General features: G+C 35.2%; 4 protein-coding genes across 9 annotated transcripts; 3 read left to right on the forward strand and 1 right to left on the reverse strand.

Moving 5' to 3' along the window:
- The first annotated feature begins 1,488 nt into the window (after window positions 1-1,488).
- Window positions 1,489-3,804, forward strand: LOC144567373 (ENHANCED DISEASE RESISTANCE-like protein (DUF1336)). Its single transcript, XM_078317497.1, has 3 exons — window positions 1,489-1,649; window positions 2,180-3,218; window positions 3,523-3,804. Coding segments are annotated over exons 2-3 (1,014 nt in total). The 5' UTR covers window positions 1,489-1,649; window positions 2,180-2,205; the 3' UTR covers window positions 3,524-3,804.
- Window positions 3,805-5,055: 1,251 nt separating this feature from the next.
- On the forward strand, window positions 5,056-7,176 carry LOC144567750 (MEF2BNB-like protein). Of its 2 annotated transcripts, none has more exons than XM_078317914.1 (4): window positions 5,056-5,363; window positions 5,491-5,603; window positions 5,733-5,902; window positions 6,527-7,176. In XM_078317914.1, exons 1-4 carry the CDS (start codon window positions 5,327-5,329, stop codon window positions 6,894-6,896), a joined length of 690 nt encoding a protein of 229 aa, XP_078174040.1. In that variant the 5' UTR covers window positions 5,056-5,326; the 3' UTR covers window positions 6,897-7,176. The 2 variants fall into 2 exon arrangements, with proteins under 2 accessions (XP_078174040.1, XP_078174041.1); XM_078317915.1 differs by having other exon boundaries at window positions 5,084-5,363; window positions 5,491-5,597.
- A 4,818-nt stretch (window positions 7,177-11,994) lies between these two features.
- On the forward strand, window positions 11,995-16,846 carry LOC144567338 (sphingoid long-chain bases kinase 1-like). Of its 5 annotated transcripts, none has more exons than XM_078317445.1 (6): window positions 11,995-12,161; window positions 12,627-12,959; window positions 13,800-14,078; window positions 14,534-14,796; window positions 15,602-15,839; window positions 16,525-16,846. In XM_078317445.1, exons 1-6 carry the CDS (start codon window positions 12,135-12,137, stop codon window positions 16,672-16,674), a joined length of 1,290 nt encoding a protein of 429 aa, XP_078173571.1. In that variant the 5' UTR covers window positions 11,995-12,134; the 3' UTR covers window positions 16,675-16,846. The 5 variants fall into 5 exon arrangements, with proteins under 5 accessions (XP_078173571.1, XP_078173574.1, XP_078173573.1 ...); XM_078317447.1 differs by having other exon boundaries at window positions 12,040-12,161; window positions 13,807-14,078; XM_078317448.1 differs by lacking the exon at window positions 12,627-12,959 and having other exon boundaries at window positions 12,026-12,161; window positions 13,807-14,078.
- A 2,467-nt stretch (window positions 16,847-19,313) lies between these two features.
- On the reverse strand, window positions 19,314-21,992 carry LOC144567257 (uncharacterized). The gene is made up of 10 exons (XM_078317351.1): window positions 21,665-21,992; window positions 21,421-21,499; window positions 21,028-21,122; window positions 20,805-20,909; window positions 20,628-20,707; window positions 20,450-20,540; window positions 20,253-20,360; window positions 19,910-19,996; window positions 19,749-19,817; window positions 19,314-19,619 (listed from the first exon to the last, which is right to left on the reverse strand). Exons 1-10 carry the CDS (start codon window positions 21,878-21,880, stop codon window positions 19,497-19,499), a joined length of 1,053 nt encoding a protein of 350 aa, XP_078173477.1. The 5' UTR covers window positions 21,881-21,992; the 3' UTR covers window positions 19,314-19,496.
- Window positions 21,993-22,962: the final 970 nt, after the last annotated feature.

Here is a 22,962-nt window from a genome sequence, read left to right on the forward strand (position 1 = left end):
AACGGACATAGTCCGTTGTTGTCAAGCATCAATTAAAAATTAAATTATTGTTAATTTATAAATCACTATTCGTGCAATTAAGTTTTTACTACATTTAGTGATTATGTCAATAATTATTACTAAAAAATAGTTAGAGTAACAAAAACAAGAGCCAATAAAAACAATTAGATTTTTTTTAAATAATCTTTCTAAATAAAACTTTACGCTACATCTCGAAAAGTAGAATAAGAAGTGTTACCGTGTCAGCGTGTAAATGTTTTTTTTTTTTCTTTTCCTGTACTGTTATTTTGTTACCAATTTGATACGACATAGCTGGTTCAATACGATAAATTTGTTGTGTTCAATTTCATGTAATAAAATGAAAAATTAGATTAAAATATGACTAAATTAATATGTGATAAATTTTCAGTGGCAATGGAATTGAAAGATTATTATTGTTCCTAAGCATATAACATATATTTTAGAAATCGATTTAATTAATTATTATTATTTTAACAGGGAGGCCAAACAGATTTTTTGGAGAGATGCACAGGACTCCAGAAATATCAACCCTAAATAAGTGTTGAACAATGAATGCTTTTCAAACAGTAGTTAGTCATGATGCGTTATTTTCACATTTTCACATTTGCCAGAATATATCTTGCTTGATTGAAACCTGAAAGGTTGATATTTGTTTTCTTAAATTTGGAAAGGAAAAGTAGCTAGGATCAAGACTCACGCGTAATTTTGCAGAAAATTAAGCTTTCCCCAGATTGTAGCAAACATTCAAAGATCTAGTCTTTTCCAACTCTTTCTTTGAATTGTTTAAAGCCGGTATTCACAAACTTCTATTCACAACATATAATCATTCAAGTGTGCATTTAGAGGGTTCGAAAAATAAGATTAGAAAATCAAGATAGCTATTGACGACTGTCAAAATGTAACTTGGCTTAGTTACAATCGCGTAACGGTTGACAGTTATATCTTAATTGAAACTAGTGTATATCGATTACATAAGCATGCATCCACAAAATAGACATGTGAACATCGACATAATAAACATGTGGAAATTTTATGGGAGTGTTTAGCGGATGAATTCGTAATAAAGGTAATTATCGGATCTATTCCAATAATACCCTATTATTTTGTAATTATCTAGAAATTAGACTGGGCCGAATTTGGACGGAAAAGAACTATAAAAGGTGGACTGAAAAAATAATCCAAGTTGGGCATAACGGACCTAAAAATTTAAAAATACAGGCCGGTTTCAGATTTTATACAAATTCAGAAACTCCGCAACCCGGTCTGTTATGTTACAGCAGATCTCCATCCAGAGCGCAGCAAATATGGTATGAATTATGTTGCCAGATTATGTTACAGTTATTCTGGTTCAACTTCTGCGACCCGGAGATCTCCATTGGTCAAAGACTGGAGAGAGGTTAAATGCAAATCAAAGCTCATTTATTGATTGATTATTGTCCTGATCTGCACTAATCTCCTCATCAATTAATTAAAGGAAAGGATCCTTTTCTTTCTCGTCTTCCTCTCCTCCTCCTTCACGCCTCTCTTTCTTTCTTACTCTTCTGTTCTGTTGTTGGATCTCCAGGGTTCATAAGAGCACCAATTCGAGGCGCTAAAGTCATCTATCTCGAAGTTTGATTTTCTTATCGGTTAGTGTTTATGCGTTCCTCTCTGATTAAAAATTAATATCTTTTCTAGAGAGGTACCTTAAAAATCTTCTTTGCAATAATTACTTCAATTTATAGCCATTTAGATACTTCTTTTCTTATTTGGTGATGCACGATTGGATCATTCCTCTTTTATTCGTATTTAGCTATAAATGATCAGTAGTTTGAAATTTTAGTTTGGAGAATAGCTATTTTTGGCTAGGATACAATTAGTTATGTCTCTAGGCAAAATTTGGCAAGGATCTGTTGTAATTTCAGGAATGATTACTCTTTTGTATTTCACCTATGTCCGGAGAGAGAACATTTCATGCTAAATTGCCCCTTGGCTCTATTTTGCATTAGGAGAAAGGGAATTAGGAAAAGTTGCTGTAAAAAGTAAAATAGATATGCTGTATGCATTTAGCTGGAAAGATAAAATTTCATAGATAAATGTATCCCATTTTTCCTAGTTTAGAACTAATGGATACGTGTTTCTCATAAGTCTTTACTAATTTTTTCTTACAAATTTGTAGAGGCAACTCTTAAATAAATTCACTTAATGGATTATCAAAATGAAGAAGTTGAGTTTGAAGATGCTAGTGAGTATGACTGGATGGAGAAGATAAAATCTACAGGAGCTGTCCCTTACCTTGAACTGGATGGTCCCTGTAAGAATGGGTGGAGTACCCCGACCAGTGATAGATTCATGGTCAGAGGGCCCACCTACTTCTCTGACAAGGTGAAGATACCAGCCGGTGAATTTCTATTAAAACCTCTAGGGTTTGACTGGATGAAGGGCCCAACAAAAATTTCTGAGGTGTTAAACCACCCTAATCACCGGATACGAAAAACCCTTGATGAACTAGCTATAAATGATACTGATACCAGACCCTTTGTCTGGGCATTTAATTTTCAGCTACCAAATAAGGATAACTACTGTGCGATCATGTACTTTGTATCTCTCGAACCTGTTGAAGAAGGGTCCTTAATGGATCGGTTTTTGAAGGGAGATGATTCATTCAAGAATTCAAGGCTTAAACTAATTGCAAATATGGCCAAGGCACCGTGGATTGTAAGAACAGCTGTTGGCGAACAGGCCATATGCATACTAGGAAAAGCTCTCAAGTGCAAGTACATGACCGGATCGGATTTTATCGAAGTGGATGTGGATATTGGATCATCTATTGTGGCAAACGCTATTGTGCACATAGCATTTGGTTATGTAACATGTGTGACAATTGACATGGCATTTCTGTTAGAGGGACAGAGTGAGGAGGAGTTACCGGAACAGGTATTATGTGCGATCCGGTTTGTAGAGCTGGACCCGGCATCAGCTGAGGTGTATGAGATGCCATCAGGGGAAGAGATTGGCAAGGCACAAAATTTACTAGGTACAAGGTTGTGGAATTCATTTGGAATTTCTCAGCTACTGCATCAGAATAATTCGGATGAGTTGGGTTCTGGACAGGTTCCAAGTTCTGGTCAGGGTTCAGGTTTGCAAATTGTTGCGAATGGCAATTTGAATGAAGGGGATATGAATGGAAGCGAGGAAAGCCATAAAAGTTCCGGATGGTAAGTGCATTAAAATTTAGTAACTGTTTTTATTATTTGTTACTTATGTCGGCTGGTACCAATTTATGCCTTTTTTTAATACAATACAAAGCCATACTGGTACCGTATTGGGTCACTTGGATACTTTTTCCTAGAATGAGTTTATATGGTTCTGTCCTGAGCCTTGTTCGTTTTAGCCTTTGTTATGTTTCAACCCTGCATAAGATCTAAATGAGTGATTATACCAGTTTAGTGTCAGTAAACGACCTTACTATTATACTGTAAAGATAAAAAAAAAATGCATCATTTTTGTTTTCATGTGCAGAAATGTGGACATTGGGATCTTGAAATTCTTATTCTGGCAAGAAGAAAAGCCATATTTTTAGGTCATTGCCAGTATTTGCAACAACCACCATTTAATTAACCTTTCATTCTATTGAATCTCCTTTGTATTTTTATTCGTTTCTTCCTTGAAGATTAGTTTACACTTTACTGCCTTCATTGGTCATTACTAACGGTTCACTATTGTGTATTATATTAGAGTTACAAACTTTGTTATGTACAGAAACATACAGGAAGATAGGCTTGCGTCTCTCATTTTCTCAAATATTGTGTGATGTCAAATATTGTTTCTAGTTCAGATTATTCTCAAGAAAGGATACCAGTGAACTATTTTTTGTTCTTTTTTCACGGTGAAGTAGATAAATGGAGGAACTTGTTTTTAGTTTTGGACAATATTTCCGGCAATCGAAAGATAAGGTTCTATCAACTATCAAGTCTCTAATGGCGCATCATACCAGCGAGGAAACTTGCGTGTTCAAAGCAAGTTTTCACAATGGGTTTTCCAGGTTATTTGCACCATTTTGATCTCAGATGCAAACGGACCTCAATTTTTGATATTTCAGATTAGTGAAGTCATGATTGATTTAGGCCATTGGATCAAGAAAAATATATTAGAGATAATGATTGGAGGATCAACATTTGGATCCTATTTTTTGAGATAAAATGAAATAAAGTCTTGAAACTTTAATAATATCTACAATTTCTCTTTTTGTAAGAAAAAGAAATGGAAAATTCACAGGCGGATCTGGGCCATCTGATTTACATCGCCAACATTTCTTTCGTATTGCTTTCGAGTTTGGTTTGCTCAATCATCTAGCTCCTTGTTCTTGATCCTTTTGGATTGTTCTCAGCTCTCTCAAGTAGTTTCCTGAATTGCATGGTCCTATCTAGTCCTTGAGTGGGTGAACCATTAAATAAAAGAACGTGGCAACTGGCAAGTGTTTAGTGTACCTTAAGGTGATGTGGTACTATTATGATACTAATTGGTGTGCTGATGGTGTGGGCCGTATGGCACGTACTTACCCTATGTTTTTTTTTTTGTTGATATGGTATCACATTTATCCCCTTCGGTGAAAAGATGACTAGATTCGAACCACAGATTCTCGAGAATCTCTGTTTTCTTTCCTCCATTGAAACAACGGTGTACTCCTAATTGGCTGTATTTAATACCAGTGTGCAAAACGGAAATTAAAAATTTTTAAGGTCAAAATAAAAAACTTAGTACCAAATACTCTTTACGTAATTTGTTCAAAAAAGGGAACAAATAAAAAGAAAAAAGAAATCAAGGATTTCCTGATTAAGCGCGGTAGGTCGGAATTCGCATCCTTTGGGATATCTCATATTTTGCGAGACATTTTGGAAAATCTCAACCGTTCAAATACGTTATGCACGAATCTCAAAGTTCAAATAATACTGCCCCTGCGCTATCCCCGAATAGGCACCGGACACGTCGGTCACACAAAATATGAGATATCTCAGAGGATACGCACTCAGTAGGTCGGAGGCTCGGCGACTCAAACATGCTTTCCTCTAAAAAAGATGATATTGTTTTAGATCTAATTCTAACCAAACAATCGAACAAAAAAAAATATTTTTTTTTTCTCCTCTCGCTCTTCACCCGTCATTCAAACACCAACCAGTCCGCCGTCTCCGTCGTACAATCTTCCAAAAATTGATCTTATCCCTTTCTCCAATTTAATTTTGTCCCAAATCTATCTATTATATCTAACCTAACCTAACCTAATAAAGAACAGTTATGAGCTCCCGCCATTCTTCCGTCCTTCGCGATGCACGCTCTCTCCCCTGCTGATGGCTTCATAGCTGGTGCCTAATTAGTTGATTAATCCACATTTATTTTCTATCTTGGGGTTTTTTTTCTTCAAATCGCTGAGGTACATACTGCTTTGGTTCTCTTCTAATGTTGTTATTTTTCTTTGGATTGTTCGAACAGTGAAGGAAGGAATCGATGAGATGATAAAGTGTTTGGCGAACGAGCCCTCTGTGGGGCTTTACTTCGTGCAACAGCATGCTCAAGCCTCCATGCCCAATCTCCTCTCAGTTAAGGTCGTTTTGTTTTCTCAATTTTCAGCAATTTTACGATTGATCTTTTTCCTTCGATATCAACAAGAGGAAACAAAGGAATACAATTAGCACATGTAAAGGTAATTAATTGAGAATTATTTCCATATACAGGAAAAATTAGCTGAGGAGGTGCATGAGGTAACATTTCATACAGAGGATATAGAGGATTCAATATGTATGGTGAGGTCGATGGCAGAATTTGGCCTCCCTATTGCTGATGACATGATTAAAGATATAAATCAATCTCTTCGTATCATGTCTTCTTCCCAACCTAAAAGAGGGTATTCATTTTACAATCTGTACATACATTTTTTTTTTTTGTGCTCGGCCCCTTTTGGTGTTTAGTGGACATAATTGAGGGTATTTTGAAACTGATTTTAGTTAAATTAAGGACAGTCGAAGCTTAATTAGACAAATCAATGTCCAGTGCTTGCTGATTTTAGTAAAGCTGTTAACAATAGAGCTTAGTTGCACAAAGTCACAGACAGCTGGGTTAAATTGAGGGCAATAAGAGGTTGCAAGTTCGAAACCCAGCAGGGGCAATCCTTTGCGGATATTAAATAGTTGGGTGGCTTGACCTCCAACTTTACTCAAAAAAAAATTGAGGGCAATTATGGGCTAAATTAAAAGGTCAATTGTGGCTAAGTGATGCACAACAAAGAATAAATTTGGGTGTTTGGGTAAACTTAGTAAGCTTAGGATCATAATTCAGGATGATAATTAGTAGATGCTGATCTGGTTCTAATTATGCAATTATGGTTGATTGCATAACTAAGGAAATAGCACCCAATTTTGAATTCATCTAATTCTTCTATGGTTGAACTCTCAATCCGTTTTTCTCTTGTCTAGAATATTATTTATTGCTAACTAAACACAACAGTAATTCCACTATATTAAAAATCCAGGTTGATTCAAAACCCTAGTTGGGGTTTTCAATTCTCTCGGGCCAGTTTGTCTGCTTCAGAACCTTCTAGTTCGACTGGACCATCAAATGGCAGTTATTTATCTGCCATGTTCAAATCAGCAAAACAGAAGGCATCCAGTTTCAAATGGACCTCTCAACAAGACATTGATGTACCAATGGAGGAGCAGGTTACCAGCTCGCTGATGTCACCAGTGGGTTTAGAAGGGGTCATCCAATCAGAGGAATTGGCTGAGAGTTCACGTTCCAGTGACACATCTTCAGTAATAGAAGACTATGACAAGTTCAAATCGGAACAAGAATTGAAATTGCAAGAGTGGCTTGAAGCATCTGGAGGTGATAATAGCAAGTGAGCTAAAACCTTTGTAAATGACAATTTTCTTTGGTTTAAATGAGATTATTTTTAACTTGATTTTTCACGATAAACCTATTTTATATGTAATTTAGGTTATTTACGTAATTTGCAATGAGGGACTCAGGGGATTGGAGGGAAATGGTAGTTAGCTCTACATCTGTTCCCATTGGGTCTGGGTTTGGTTTAGTTAGTAACATGTATCAACATTCTTCCACAAAGAAGATATAAGGTCCCTTAGAAAAGGTATCAAAGAGGAATATTTTTATGCATTTGGTTCACATTATGGCACGCTTTTAAGTGCAGATGGAATTAAGTTAAAGCTTTGTAATGGATGTCATATCAAACAAATTCTTAGTATGAAAGGTAGATCCATGTTGTTTGGTTTATATTGCAACTTTGGTTTTTTTGCACAATCGCACCATGATATAATTTGACTAATACGGAATAGTACTAATGTAACAGTGAAAATACTGTTAGGTCACCTGTTTTGCTAAAATATCAAAACAATATCATGGTATAGCAAGTGACCATCATTGACATGTATGGCACTAGCACCTTGTCTTATTGCTAAAACTATTCAAGTAACCTTAAGAACTTCCACTGCAACAAATATGAACATATCCTATTTTCTAAAAAGAGGTGGTTTCTCGGGACCATGGTCCTTGTGTTGGAACCTCAAAATGAAACATGAGATTTATTCCTTTTTGTCATCTATGTAATATGAGCAAAATTTTGATTTTGCACATGCACCTAGGTTAAGATACGGGTTGCTGGAAAACTGGCATTTGATAAACCAGCAGCAGATATTTCCTGTATAAATCATAAATTAGTATGTGAAAATAATATGGTGATTTTAGGTGTGCATAAAACTTCTTATTGACTAACATTTGTGGAAGCAGGGGGTTAATACTAATTGTAACATTGGGGTGCATAAAGCTCCAATCTACGTACATATTCAAGTATTTGGAACAATGTATAGAATTATTAAAGATTTAGTGGAAAGCAATAATTTATATATTTTGAGGGATTTTTTCCATTTTCTGGATGAGTGCTTATGGATAATTAATGCTCGTATCTTCACATAATGAGTATGATAAACATGTTAATAAATTGAGCTGGTCATTAGAAAATTTTGTGCACCATATTTCTTGAGACATTCTATTTAGAACAATTATTTTGGAGAATTCCTGTATAATTCTCTAGAGATTGTAATCATTACATCTGAAATACGTGGTTAGTATTTATTGCATATTTTTTTCTAAAACAATTTCTAAATACCAAGGTTATAAATAGCAATTATAGCGCTATAGCGCAATCATAGCTGGCTATTTAGAATCTTTTTTTTTTTTTTAAAAGCATGGTAGTAGCTACCAGCATGGCTATTTAGAATCATTATAAGAGAAAAGTGGTTAATAGCGTTATAGCTTTTGAGGTCCGAAAAAACTATTGCGTAGCTGCTTTAAAAAAAAAAAGCTATTGTGTAGCTATAGTTAGCAGTGGCGAAGCTAGGATTTGAGTCGGGAATAGGCAGAAATCAAGTTTGAGTTCTAATAAATTGATGGGTTCGAGTTCAAATAACATACAATTTACATAATAGGTAAAAGTTTTGCCTTGTTATTGTTACAAAATTAATACTATATGAGTATGAAGATAAGTAGAGGGAGAATTGTGCAAATATGAAATTATCCCATTAAAGAAAGAAACAAGAAGGCCATCAACCTAAACCGGCAAAAATCTACTTGCTAATTAATACACCAGATCTGGGAATATACATTAATATTTATGCATTCGGCCGGACATGGTTCATTATTAATCAATTCATATTTTCATAACAATATACTACACCAGATCCATTTAATATTTATAATGATTAAAACTTTTTCTTTTCTGAGCCGTACTATCTTCTTTCTCAAGTTCCTTCAGCTCATCATTTTCACACTTATATTTCCTCCCAAATTCAATTGGCTCACCATGAAAAAAATGATAGAATCTGCCCAGCCAGAAAAAAATCGCCACAAATCGTTAGAACTGCCTATCCCGTAGAAGGGTGGCTTCGTCTCTGATAGCTAGCTATTTAGAACCCAGTTAATTACAATTGTCAACTTTTCTTTTACACAAATCAGAAAAATGGGAGACTGCGCCATGGGGTTTACAATTTCCCCATGAGAGATTTGCTTCTATATATTGAAAGGCTATATATGTACCTTACTGATATTTTATGATGTTTAGATGAGAAAAATTATCGCTTAACAACAAATTTACTTTTACAAATTTGATAATATTTCAAATCAATCTTAACAAAGATTAGGATATTATAAGAACTTCTCTATTTCAGCTAAAATAAAAATGATATAAAATTTATGAGGAGGGTTCAAATGCCTCCATTTTTTGTGCCTCCATCATGCCTCCATTTTTTAGAACTTTAATAACTCAAAATTTAAACCTTAAAAGTCAAAATAAAACCGTTAGATGTGATCTATGTTATTTTCTCTATATGCTCATAAAAAAATTATCACATTTCAATTTTGTTTTTATGTGAATCAATAATTTGAAAAATCAACGTCTAGAAATTATCCACATTAGTACGTTTTTTACAAGCTCTTGATGACAACTAAAATAAAATTGAAATGTCATAATTTTTTTATGAGTACATAGAGAAAATGATCTAGATCATATCCAACGGTTTTATTTTGACTTTTAAGTTTTAAATTTTGAGTTATTAAAGTTTAAAAAATAGAGGCATGGTGGAGACACAAAAAATGGAGGCATTTGAACCCTCCTCAAAATTTATTGATTCTTATCCAAATGATTGAGAAGCCGTTCAATCTGATCTGCATGTCAAATTTTGTAAACAAAAAAAAAAAAAAAAAAAAAAATCAAATTTTGTTATATTTCGAACTCTTACTATTTTTTCCGTGGTGTTGGATGGGTCTGGATCCTCTGCAAGTAACTTATTTTTTGGGTTTTGAATTGAGACTGTTTGATTCGAATCCGTCGCTGCTCGAGATTGCTTCGCAATTCGAATTCATCTCTTGAGATATGTGCGCTCCACTTCGGATAGATTATTGCGAATTCTAATCAAACAGTTCCGATTTAAAATTCAAAGATTGAGTTAATTCACTGAATCTGAATTCGTGTTTGATGGGGTGGTCGGCTAATTTGTATGTCCTCGTCCATATTCTAGCAAGGACAAACCATAAACATTTCAAACGTATGTTTATTACAAGTCTAAAATATCACTAACGTTCATAAATTTACAGCCATCCGAATAGGACCCAATTAACTCACACGGCTGAATTCAAATTAAGAATCATGATAATTGTTCCCGCATTTCTATTCCCTCCATTTATCTCTGCATTTAACTTTCATAACTGTATTGGGAACCACAAAAGTTCCAACATAGAATTTTTTTTCTAAAGTATTAATTTCCATACATATTTATACCTATAAAATGAATAATTTTTACATAAATAGTTATCTCTCTAACCAAATCTCAAATTACATGAAGGGTCATACATGTTTTTAGAGGTGGTTTTTTTTTTCTTTATTCAATCTCGTCCGCATTTCTGACGATCGTCTAAGTACTGCGTGCGTTCGCACCAGAGTCGGGTTTTTTTTATTGAATGCTGCAGCCTTCCAATTTCGTCTAAGTGTTGAGAACGACCGCACCGGTGGCCAGTGCGTCCGCACTAAGGTCATTTTCCTTCATTTTCTTCATTTTCTGCAAATTAAAATCAAACAAACGCAGTAACTTGATTCTAGGTGTATTATATTATTTTTGTATGAAAATACAAGATATTTGGTGTCTTTTTGATGATAAAAATCAAATCGAATATGTGTATAATTTAGGTCTATCAGACTGTGACAAATAATCCGGATCAACATTTTTTAGGCCGGATTTTTCGCGGTTGTAAGAAAAATTAATATATTTCTTTAGTGTTATTGGAAAAAAAATATTTGAATTTTGAGTTATTGATCTCAGTTCAAAAGTCACTTCTAGGTAAATACATAAAATATTGTCATCCTTCTAGTACATTTAATTTCTAAAATGTTGTATCTATATTTGAAAAAAAAACTTTAATTTATTTATTGATTGTTATTCAAAAAGAATTCTCAATATTTTATGTATTACCTAGAAATTTTTAGAAATTAAATGTACTGGAAGGATCACAATATTTTTTGTATTACCTAGAAGTCACTTTTAAATCGCGATTAATAACTCACATTCAAAGCATATTTATTTTTTTCCAATAACATATAAATAAATATATTAATTTTTCTTACAGCTGTGAAAAATTCGGTCTGAAAAATATTGATTCGGGTTATTTGTCGCAGTCTTTCTAATAAATCAAATTATATTGTATTCCATTTATTTTCAAAGAAATATATTCAACATTTTTAATATTTCAATACAAAAAAAATCTGTTTTGTAAAAAAAAAAACCCAGTTATTTAGTAACCGGATGATGTTCTTGAAACCGGTTATTTAGTCACCGGTCTCAATTTTTGGATCCGATGACTAAATAATCGGAAAGAGGAGCTTTGTCCGGTTATTTAGTTACCGAAAATGGCAGATTTCGAAATCCCACGACAACGTGGGTAGATTGCGTAATTTTATAAAAAAAAATTGGGTATTATAAAAATTTCAACGAATTGACTGACTCGTTTAATAAATGAGTTGAGTTTGAACACACCCCAACTCGCTCATTAATTACTCGAATTATACAAAATTCATCACAATAAATCACATATTATTTTAAATGACTCCTAAATTGTTGTTAGGATTATGTTTCAACAACTCCTAAGTTTTTGTTAATTATCTTGTTAATTATGTTTAAATTATTTGTATTTAGATAAACTCTTACTAAGTCATTTAAATTATTTGTGTTTAAATAAATTTTTTTAGTATATAATTGTAACTAATGAGCTAAATTTGAGTTAACTTTATAGTTGATTATTGCTAATCTAACTCGAGTTAATTCTCATTAATTAAATGCTATTCTAACTCGACTTAACTGAACTGAGGAAGAATTGAGAGTAACTTGCTCAAACTCGGCTCGGCTCATTTACAGCATTTGGTGGGGCCACTTTGTCAGCCGAGTCTTTTTTTTTTGCCTCCTCTTTCCTCTTTCCCCTTTCCCCTTTCCCCTTTCTCCCTACTTCCCTTCCACATACCTGGCGAAAACATTGTTAAAGTAAATTATGCATCCCTAGTCTCGAACAAGTTACAAATCTCCATGGCTTTCTTACGCGCAAGTGATCTGGTACAGTACTCCCCAGCCTTTCTTAATTTCATTTCAGGCTCCTCTTTTCTTTGTATTGGCATTAATTAGTGTCCGTCCTGTGCGCCTTTGATTGTGTTGGGTTGATCTTTTAATTTAGATCTCAAATTTGTTAGAATTGCCAACTGATTTTGATATTGCAAATGCATGGTATAATAAGAAAATTCAAATCATGGGTATTTTTATTTATAGTTTTATACTGCTACATTTGTAAATCTAGAGGAACTTTAAGCCTTTGTTTAGATGCAATAGGCACAGCTTCAAATTGAGTATTATACCTATGAAAAATATGTGCCAGTTGGCCGAAATAAGATATGTATTTAATTATTGTTACAATTTTAGAAGTACAAACTTTGTACAAATCTTAGGTTATCTCAAGCCGTTCGAGGCAATCAGGTAACTCTGGTTGCTTCTTCTAATTAAAATTAATTCTGTCATCTCTTACAGGTATACGCAAATACCCGTCTAAGGTGCCAAACTTTCGGTTTTGCTCCCTTTATAAAGCCTTTTCGGATTAATTACAATCCCAAAAGATCCCAAATTGAGCAACTCGTTATACAATCAAATAACAAATCTTTGGATCCATTAATTTATAATTCAAGAGAGAGAAAACACTGCTTCAAAAATGTAGAGTCTGAATTTGTGTCTAGCAATTACTTGAATGATGATTCCTCTACCAATTGGAGAATCCCACGGAAGGTTCTTGTGGTATTAAACCCTAATTCGGGTCGTGGTCGTTCTTCACAAATTTTTCGATCAAAAGTGCAACCCATACTTCAGGTGTGTGTATTTTTTGAAAATGGAACTCTTGGATTGTGTTATTATATGAAATGGATCAAATGGGTCCATATCTGCTGCCATTGGACCCCATGGATTGACACAACTGATATCTTATAGGCAAGGTTTAATTCTTGGCCGATCATGAAAATCTGATCTGAACTGTAGGATACAAAGCAGGTGGTCCAAAGTTTCCGTCTGCTAGTCATGGGGTGAAAAGCAGCGGAAAAGAATCCCAGTTTATCTAGGTACTGTACCAGACTATTACTCCACAGGATCTCAGGGATTTTAGACAAGTTTTAGCCAGAACCCTATAATTATGACCCACGGAAACAAAAGTGCAATCAATCAACAAAAGAAAAATATATGTGTTTGCTGTTATAGCAATAGCACCCGAGATGTTATCTTTTTGCCATAATACTAAAATCTCTAGGTTCAGGTAAAAACAAAATGTCACTATTTGCTTTGTTTAATTCATCTAAACCTTTCGATATTTTTGTACAATTACAAATCATAAATATATTTTAACTGGGCTTGATTTTAATTCTTTTAGCTCAGGAGCCTATCCCAACTTGTTTGAGACTAAAGGCTTTGTTGTTGTTTAGCTCAGGAGCCAAAATTTTACCACAGATTGGGTCAGAATTGTCAATAAGTAATTGAAATATGCATCCTCCATTGAGCTAACAAGCAGTTGTGTGCTCAGAAATTTTGAATAGTGTTAGGTGTTTCCATCAAGTACGATAGAAGTATGGGCTCTTGTTTGCAAAAGTACTTCCTAGTTCAGATTATTTGTTTTTTCATTTCATAGCAGGTCTCTTTAGTCATATTTTTAAAATAATTCAGCATGCAGGTTTTGAGATGGAAGTTATTCAAACAGCTGAAGCCGGCCATGCACTCACACTTTCTTCTACAATCGACCTTAGGACATGTCCCAATGGTATAATATGTGTAGGAGGTGATGGCATCATAAATGAAGTGCTTAACGGGTTGCTTAGGAGGAGTGATATTGATAAAGCTATTTCGGTGCCGATCGGCATTATCCCGACTGGCTCTGACAATTCTCTTGCATGGAGTGTTCTTGGATATAAGGATCCAGTCTCAGCCACAACAGCTATAGTAGAGGTACTAACAATTTTGTTGATTGTTGATTGTTAATTGTTAATTGTGTGGATTGGTAAAGCACCTATCAGGTCAGGTACTAATCCAACTCCCCCACACCCCAAAATTCTCTGTATTTTCTTTGCCTTTATTTGGTACTGACATACTGTCCGATTACGATCCGGGCCAATCTGGCTTGAGGTGGAATGCACAGGGTCCCTTTAATATTCATGCTAAAGCAGATCGGACGGTTAGGATCTAAACTCAAAATTTGAGTTATCTCAGGTGATATGAATTTTTTGTATCTGGGGTTGAGCAGCTAATTATGGATGCCAGGAATTACTGTGCACACGAGTGCTGTACTGGTCCAATCTGGTACAGGTGCACACTGGTTCTCCTTTTTGATTGACTTAAAATAGAACCTGCTGAAGTGTTTCTCTTATTACTTGTGAATTAATTTCCATGAACTTGTTTGTCAGGGAGGTCTGACGAGTGTTGATGTTTTTGCGGTAAGATGGGTTGATGCTGGTTTGGTGCAATTTGGTGTAACAGCTGCCTGCTTTGGTTTTGTTAGTGATGTTCTTGAACTATCAGACAAATACAGGCAGTACTTTGGGACTATTAGATACGTGATTGCCGGCCTTATGAAATTTGTTTCCTTGCCTAAATATAGCTTTGAGCTGGAGTATTTCCCTTTGACTGGAGAAAAAACAAAACAGAATGATGCTTTGCTACCTAGCAGGTTCATTTCCAAATTCCTATTAAAATCAGTTTATTCTTCTGTTTTATATTTTTATGTTTAAGCCTAACTGGTGCATAATAAGGACTAGACAGTGTCAGCATAGCTAAGAGAAAAGATAGGGTATATACTTGGTATAAAAGGGGTATATGGGGTTTAGATTAGGGATCTAAATACGTGCCGTGATGTGCAATGACTAGTCACGTGACCGACTTGGGTCACGTGGTGTACCATGACCAAGTCATATTTTTACTTTCTGTGCCGTGACCAAATTGGGATGGATGGTAACGCACGTTGGTCTTGCTGTGACAACACGTGATATGTCCAAACGTGACCAATTAAGCGTGTCACGTTTGGTCACTTTTAACTATTTTGTTTTTCGTAATGTTAGTTAGTTTATTCAAAATTCACTATTAGATCAAGATCTAACAGTCCTGATCACGCGTGACCACGTGCCGTGTTGTAACAACCAATTCGCGTGCTGCACCATGCCAATTTTCTGAAGGATGGCCATGTCACGTGAATGGTCACAGCACAGGATACACGAGTCACAGCATGTGACCGGCACACGTGCCATGCCGTGCCGGATTCGGTCACTGCATGACTTTATCTCTACATAGTAGGACAAAATTGATTATAATCACAAGGTTTTTTGATAAAAGTTTTAGGTTTTTCAATACTAGTAAAAGCTAGGGTTTAGATATTAGGACAAAATTGATTGTAATCACAAGGGTTTTCAGTAACTTCTTTAAAAAAAAATAAAATGTTTTAAGCCCTAAATGAGCTTGAATCTTTGTGGAAAATGCAGGTCAGAAGAGAACTGGGTGAAAAGAAAAGGAGAATTTGTTGGCATTTTGGTATGCAATCATGCTTGCAAAACAGTTCAGGGATTGAATTCTCAGATAACTGCTCCGAGATCTGCGCACAATGATGGAAGCCTGGATCTGCTGTTAGTGCATGGGAGTGGACGGTGGAGATTGCTCGTGTTTTACATTGCATTATTGATTCGCCAGCATCTGTTACTGCCTTTTGTTGAATACGTTAAGGTACTTTTTGCCATGTTAGGTTAATAGGTTATTGATTGGCCATGTATAATCAAGTACTGTTTATAGAAAATAATTAAATATGCTGTTCGGTTAACATATGGGAACAGGCACATTAAGTTTGAATTCTAGAGTGATTGGTTTTTGATAGGATGTCAATAATAAGGAGTGAGACTACGGTACTATGCATAACGCACTTTGGTCTGTACTACGAATTCATATCTTCATTTTCAAAGTCTAAATAGTTGATCCGAACCGTTCATAATGATCTCTATATGAAAATGTACTTGGAGACCAAATTTTACATTTTTTAGATTTTTTTGCTATTTTTTTAGATAGGTAGAAAATCACTACTTTTGAATGGTCTAGAATCTTTAGATCAAGTGATTTTGTACCTATTTTAAAAAAATAGTATTAAAATTCTGAAAATTGTAAAATTTGGCATCCAAGCACGTTTTCATAAGGAGATCCTGTTGAGAGGAACGGATCAACCATTTAGATTTTGAAAATGGAGATATGCATCTATAGTATGAACCAAAGTGCGCTATGCATAGTACCATAGCCTCACTCTAGAATAAGTGCAGAGTTTCAGTCGGAAAATCTTGTGTGTTTGGATGATTTGTCTGTTTATACAAATTGGTGCTATGTAAAAGCTTGATTCGAGTTAAATTGTGTATCAAATTTGTAGGTTAAGTCAGTGAAGATTACTTCAACTGGCACAACTCAGAAGGGATGTGGTATTGATGGAGAGCTTATTTATGCAAATGGGCAGGCAACATGTTCACTGGTTCAGCATAAATTAAAATTGCTTGGTTACCATCATAGGAAACAAAAATGAGCAATACAATGAACATTTCAAAGTTTGCATTCTTCTTACGAAATTGGTGCACTATTGCCACAACCATAACCATAAGGGTCTTTTCATATTATTTTTCATAAAGAAACACAAATCAGCTGGCAAAAACTTGGAATTCATTCTTTAATGCAAATCTTTATTGGATTACCATAAATGCAATCTGTTCGTTGGTTATTCAGAAACTGGAGATGGTCAAAGGCTCTGTTGCGATACTGTTTTTTTGGTGCTATGTCTAATATTAATAATTAAAGAGTTAGTTACTAGAAAAATAGGAAAGGCAAGTCAATTTCTTAAGTATTATTTCTTGGACCATGATTAATTTGTTTGCTCCAACTAACTTTTTTTGCGATTAGAGACCTCGGGCTGCTTCACTTTTTTCTTAGTATTGAGGTTAAACCAAAAAATGAAGTCCTCTCCCAATCCAATTACATAAAAGGATGTTCTCGCCTTCTCGGTCGAGTCAACATGCAAAATTCAAATCGTTATTCCTCTCCAATTGTACCCAATACTTCTCTTTCTCGATTTGATGGAGATCCTATCGACAATCCTCATCTAGAGTGGATCTAGAGTGGAAAAAATGTGCTGTGTTGTGACTAACATGCCGTTATTTTGATTTCGTGCCGTGGTATGCTGTGACCAAGTGAACAGTGACCCGTGCCGTGCCGTGTCGTAACCAAAATATCAAGGGGTGGTCACGGCACGCGAATGGTCACGGCATGCGAGTCACACCGTGACTATTCACGTGCCGTGTCCAAACGTAACTAATCACGTTTAACTATTTTTTCATAATTTAAGTTAGTTTCTTCAAGATTCACCATTTGATTAAGATCCAGCGGTCCTAATTACACGTGACTCGCGTGATTACGTGCCGTGCTGTGCCCGGATCTTTCGCGTGTCGTGCCGTGCCGTGACCAAAATGTCAAGAGGTGGTCACGGCACGCGAATGGGCACGGCACGGAACAGTAACACGTGCCGTGCCGTTCCGTGCCGTTACCGTGCTGTTCCGTAACGGAGCCGGCTCTGCCGTGCCATTTTTCCCAAACTATCCTCATCTATACCATTAGTTCTGACTTATTTTATATGAGATTTTTTAATGTCAAAGAGTTTGACATTCACAAACTTTTGATTGAAAAAACAAACAACACTGATGCAAATTAAATGTCAACAGCTCGTGCTTTTCTATTATATTTTTCTTATTTTAAAGAGATTTAAAATGACAATAATTCGGAAATTAGGGTGTAATGCTAAATTATGCTCTAATTTCATAATTATTGACTCTAAAGCAAAAATATAAAACGAGCCATTATGCATACGCTATATTATACTCTTATTTCATTATTATTAGTTCTCAGATAATAGTAATACCAATATAAATTTTGAGTTTTTGATAATTCTTTAATATCTTATCATCAACTTGTATAAAACTGCTACGAGAGTATTACTAGACCTAATTATCATATTCTTTCATATTTTATATTGGCCTTGATATCATAATTTATAAAACTATCTAAATTTTGTGCTTGAGCTAATCAGGCAATTTGTATTTTTGGTCATCTCTGCCTCATATCACACAACTTCCATTTTCTATTTATTTTCGTCAAACCTTTCAGAACATGCAAAAAATATTGCTCCAACATTCATGGAAATCCTACGGTTGGTGCAGAGATTTGCGTCGCAAAATTGAAGGGAAGAAAAAGGAACAGAGACCTGATTCGCAATTAGCGAGCACATACTTCGGCCATTTAAATGACGGGTTAAATTTAGCCCAAAGTTTATGATAAAATAATGTTCATAGTATCTGGTTAGTGCCTAAAGATGCTCCCATCCATTCATACATGTACGAAGAAAAAAAAAATGAACTACATCGAAGTTTTCTCAAATTAATTTTCAAAGTGAAATAATTAAAATAAACGAACAAAAAAGTAATATTTATGTTATTTACTTCTTGAAAAAAGTGATGATGTACTTATCCTCTTAATACCTAAATTTATACCACTCGAGCAACTCCTCTCCTTTAGCTCTTAGTGCTCAGAAGATATAATTTCATGTTAAAAGTTGTTAGAGAAGATCTATTATATATACTTTCAAATTCTCCCTCTTCATTACCTTCTAACTGTTTTTATAAATAATAAAGTTTTAACAAACAAGTATGTTTTTGACGTGAAAATTAAGTAATAATCAAATATTAAGAGCTTCAGAAAACGAATATGGAAGATAAAAATTGTCATGGCAATTGACAGTTGTCAAATATATTTTAACTTGATTACTTAATCAAGTATTTATAGTGTAAGTGCGTTAAGTAATAATCTAAGGGATTCAGAAAATGTATTGAAGATCACAACTGTCATTGACAGTTATCAAATATATTTTGACTTGGATTATAAAGATACTGATACTTAAATTTTATTTTCTAATCTTCATTTAACCTTTTGCATTTCACGTGGTCCTAGACAATGAAGACAACAATATATTGAATTATTATTAAGTTCCTCTTTCATGGTTTTCATGCCATTTTGTTAATAAGGTTAGTAACGGTGCAAAGGTGTTGGTGTTATTGGATCAGTTAAGAGCTTAGATGCTCTAAATTAGAATTCTTATATGACAAGTGTTCGGGTCGAATATGACATGTGGTATAAAACTTTCTTTACCATGTTTCCGAGGAAAAACTTTTGAGGTCCAAATGTTTGCAATTATGGTATTAACAAGCAACATCTGAACTTGCACTTTGATCAAAATTTGAAAAGCATTATTAACTAAAATGTTTTTACTATATAAGTCGAGATGACTTTAAATCAGATTGGAGATCATGCTTGGCTTTTTAGTTTCTTCGCCTTTGCCTTGAACCTAAATTTAGAAATTAGTGTTTGGACTGTGTTGACAAAGTTGCCCGCTGCCATCACTACAAGCAGTAACCCACACACTATTACCTGCCAAGAAACAATTTTGAGAGAAACAAGTTGTCAGTATCCCAGTCCATGGATATACATGGGACAATATGCTTTGCATCGAATAAATTAAAGAAAATAAAGTGGACGAAGCAATGAAATTTTACTTGCCTGCCATTGAGGAATAACACCAACCAAAGCCGTCTTAAGGAGTAACATCCCAACATATGCCTCAAAACCCTAATAATTAAGATTAAAATTTCAAAAATACCTTTATCAATCATCTTAAGCTCTTATCTGAGGAGAATGATTATTTTAAAAGATTTTGGTACCTGTAAAGTGAAAAGGATGGGATAAAGGAGCCATAGCTGACCCTCTACACCAGCTGCTTCACCCCACACCACATCCATCCTTTTTGCCTGAAAAAAATTTAACTTCATAGGTCAGTTAAAGACTTAACATAGCAGCATCTAAAAATTGCTGGAATTTTATTTGCTAACGAACAGTCCCATTTTGTTTCTTGTTTTATTCCCTTTTCTTTTCTTTTATTCCCCTATCTACAAGAGACTAATGGCAAGCTGAATTTAAACTCAAAAATGCTTACCATATGCCAGTAAACAAGTAACAGCACTATGAAATGCCTAAAAATTACAAAAATGCTTAAATTAAGATCACCTTTCCTAGAGCAATGCGAGTGTAGAGCCTCTGGCGCTGATACCTATTTTGTAACAGCATTGCAATGCCTTGCAGAATAGCCCATGCCAAAAACAGCTGAACACCCCTCTGTGGAAGTGTTACAATAAAATTGAAATATAAAATTATAAATTCATATATTAGCTGTAGACAAATGGGAAATTGGGAAGCAAAAATACCTGCTTATTTGCACAATCAGGTTCTCCCTTTATTTCCCATGTAAGGCTGACAAGAGCCATCAACATGGTACAGTAGTGATGATATATCCACCTAACAAAAATACAAGTGTATCTTTTATGTATACTTAAAACACAACATAGTATTATAATTAGAAGATCAAGATAAAAATTTCCCTACCAGGGACGAATGTCACTTCCGTTAGCCCTCAAAATGTTTTCTCTCAATGCTAAGTTTGTATACAAAAATAGCAGCCATGCCTATAGTAAATAACCATTTCTCCATGAAAAAATGTTGTGAATATAAGAACTGGAAAGATAATATATGTTTGTATAATTTGTTTTATGGTATTTTTACCTGGTACAATTGAACTGGTAAAGCTGGGAAGCATCCATTCCAAATCCAAGACCTCAAAACAAGCAAAGTCGATGGGAAGAGAAGAAACAAGAAAGCAGTTCTATCCTGCACAGAAAGATGATTACTTCTTAAAATTACAAAAACCATTCAAAAAGGAAAAAGGGAACAATTGATGATGAAAAACCATCAGTTATAATCATATGAATATGAGATAGCATGGTACCCTGTATCTGTAGTACTCTTCTTTAATTTTAAGCTTCTCCTCTTTCCTTGCGACATGTACATCTACTGGTCCAAGGAACATCTTTAAAAACCGACCTAATAATTTAAAACAAGTTTCACATAAATATTTTGATAATTATTTAATGAACAACAGACCAAAGAAGCAGAGTTTAACTTGACTCTTTCAATATTGCAACACATCGATACCTTCCCTGTAGAAATCTCAACAGAGTCAAGGATATAAATGTTGTATCGTTCAACCAAAATTAACTATTAAAGTAACTCTTGACATCTTGCATGGGCCTCAAGTTACAATTAATTATATTTCTTCCAAAAAATGAATTGAGTTATGGATTTCCTTCTATAGTCAATATAAAGAATATCAAATGCAAACCATGAGCTTTGCTAGGAAGGATAGCAGCCACATCTCCCTCAGTGAGGACACACCGTACCTTGTTTAATTCTTCATCAATCTGCAAAATATAATGTAAAATTAAATACAATCCTTATGCATGAAGATAGGCCAATTAGTATTTTTTTTCTCTTCATGTTTGAAGTAAAGATAACAAGTTCGTTCCTTCCAGCTGTTCGATTCTCTTCCCAATCACATAAAAGAAGGGAGTTTGCAAGCAATTCACCTTCTCTAAAATTTTAGGATCAAGCTCCGCATGCCTAGCCTTAAGAGACGAGACATGGCGGAGGATGGAGTCAAGCGCGGAGACGCGTTGTCGGAGAGATTGCTCCTCGCCTGACCTCCGCCCCGCCGCCGCTACCACCTCCTCTTGAAGCTCTCGCACTCTGTCAGTCACTCGCGAAGCTTCTTCAAGAAGCTCTTCTCCATTCAAATCCCTCATGGTTCTCTCCGATTGAGCTCTTCTATCTCACAGCCAACAATTGAAAAGCGCGAGATGCATATCTATCCTCTACAATCTACACTGCGTTCGGTGCACGAGGTACGATGCACGGCGCATTCTGTTTCTTTTCTAATGTTGATCACTAATTAGTTTTTAGTAATCGGATCCCAGACGAGAGATAATGAGCGGGCAGCCGGGCACCAAGAAGACGCTAATCAATCCGTGCAAATTTATTATAGGACCAAAGTGCTCCAGGTACGCGAGGGGAGGTAAAATGAGCCCTGACCCTGACCGGATCTGACCAGGGTCATTTACTTGCTCTAAAACAGTTAATTTTAGAGGTGAACGTATGGGAGTGAGAGAGGAGGTAAAATGTGTATAAAATTTGACTAAAACTTCGAAGATTTTGTCACCTTCAATTGTAGAGGAGGATTTTGTCACCTTCACTAGTTATTATCTTTTCCTCCCATCCCTTCCCTCTCTTTTAATGAGCTTACTGTGGTGCACAGCCTAATTCTCTCTTTATAGTAGAGTCATATGCGTATTATTTCGATATTTTGCGATTCGAACCGTTTGATTTTGCACATATATCCTACGAAGTCCCTCAAGAAAAAAAAACATATATAAGTTTTTGAGAAGCGGATATTTCTGAAATTTGTAACGAACAGATCACATGACGTTTGTTACAGTGAAGTTAAGGTGTAAAGCCTAGAGGTTTGCTAATACCCTAAACGGGTTATCCGAACCCGGTCCGCCCGTACCAGTTACCCGAGGTACCTGTACCCGTGTCCGGGTATAGGCGGGTAAACGGGTACGGGTTTGAGACGGACTAGACACCAATTTTTGAGAAAAAAACCCGTCCAACCTGTACCCGTCTTACCCGTACCCGAAACCCGTTGTACCCGTACCCGCACCCATTTATCTGAACCCGAACCCGCATACTTTACCTGTTCTACCCGCACCCTTTACCCGTTTAACCCATACCCATTAACCCGTTTAATTTTGAAATTCAAATTTTTAAAAAAAATTCCCGCCGGTTTGTAAAAAAAACACAAAAAAAAGAAAAAAAAAACACAAAAAAA

Source organism: Carex rostrata, chromosome 16 (assembly GCF_964058835.1).
Source record: "Carex rostrata chromosome 16, lpCarRost1.2, whole genome shotgun sequence".
NCBI lineage: Eukaryota > Viridiplantae > Streptophyta > Magnoliopsida > Poales > Cyperaceae > Carex > Carex rostrata.

What these genes read in the sequence shown, in the direction of transcription:
- LOC144567373 (XM_078317497.1), top strand. Translation starts at nt 2,206, where the DNA reads ATGGATTATCAAAATGAAGAAGTTGAGTTTGAAGATGCTAGTGAGTAT.
- LOC144567750 (XM_078317914.1), top strand. Translation starts at nt 5,327, where the DNA reads ATGCACGCTCTCTCCCCTGCTGATGGCTTCATAGCTG. An exon ending in TGCTGATGGCTTCATAGCTG is followed by an intron (nt 5,364 to 5,490) that starts GTGCCTAATTAG and finishes TTGTTCGAACAG; the next exon opens with TGAAGGAAGGAATCGATGAG. An exon ending in TCTTCCCAACCTAAAAGAGG is followed by an intron (nt 5,903 to 6,526) that starts GTATTCATTTTA and finishes TTAAAAATCCAG; the next exon opens with GTTGATTCAAAACCCTAGTT.
- LOC144567338 (XM_078317445.1), top strand. Translation starts at nt 12,135, where the DNA reads ATGGCTTTCTTACGCGCAAGTGATCTG. An exon ending in TCTTACGCGCAAGTGATCTG is followed by an intron (nt 12,162 to 12,626) that starts GTACAGTACTCC and finishes CATCTCTTACAG; the next exon opens with GTATACGCAAATACCCGTCT. An exon ending in CCACAACAGCTATAGTAGAG is followed by an intron (nt 14,079 to 14,533) that starts GTACTAACAATT and finishes CTTGTTTGTCAG; the next exon opens with GGAGGTCTGACGAGTGTTGA.
- LOC144567257 (XM_078317351.1), bottom strand. Translation starts at nt 21,880, where the DNA reads ATGAGGGATTTGAATGGAGAAGAGCTTCTTGAAGAAGCTTCGCGAGTG. An exon ending in AAGAGTACTACAGATACAGG is followed by an intron (nt 20,910 to 21,027) that starts GTACCATGCTAT and finishes CTTTCTGTGCAG; the next exon opens with GATAGAACTGCTTTCTTGTT. An exon ending in CCATCCTTTTCACTTTACAG is followed by an intron (nt 19,818 to 19,909) that starts GTACCAAAATCT and finishes CTTAATTATTAG; the next exon opens with GGTTTTGAGGCATATGTTGG.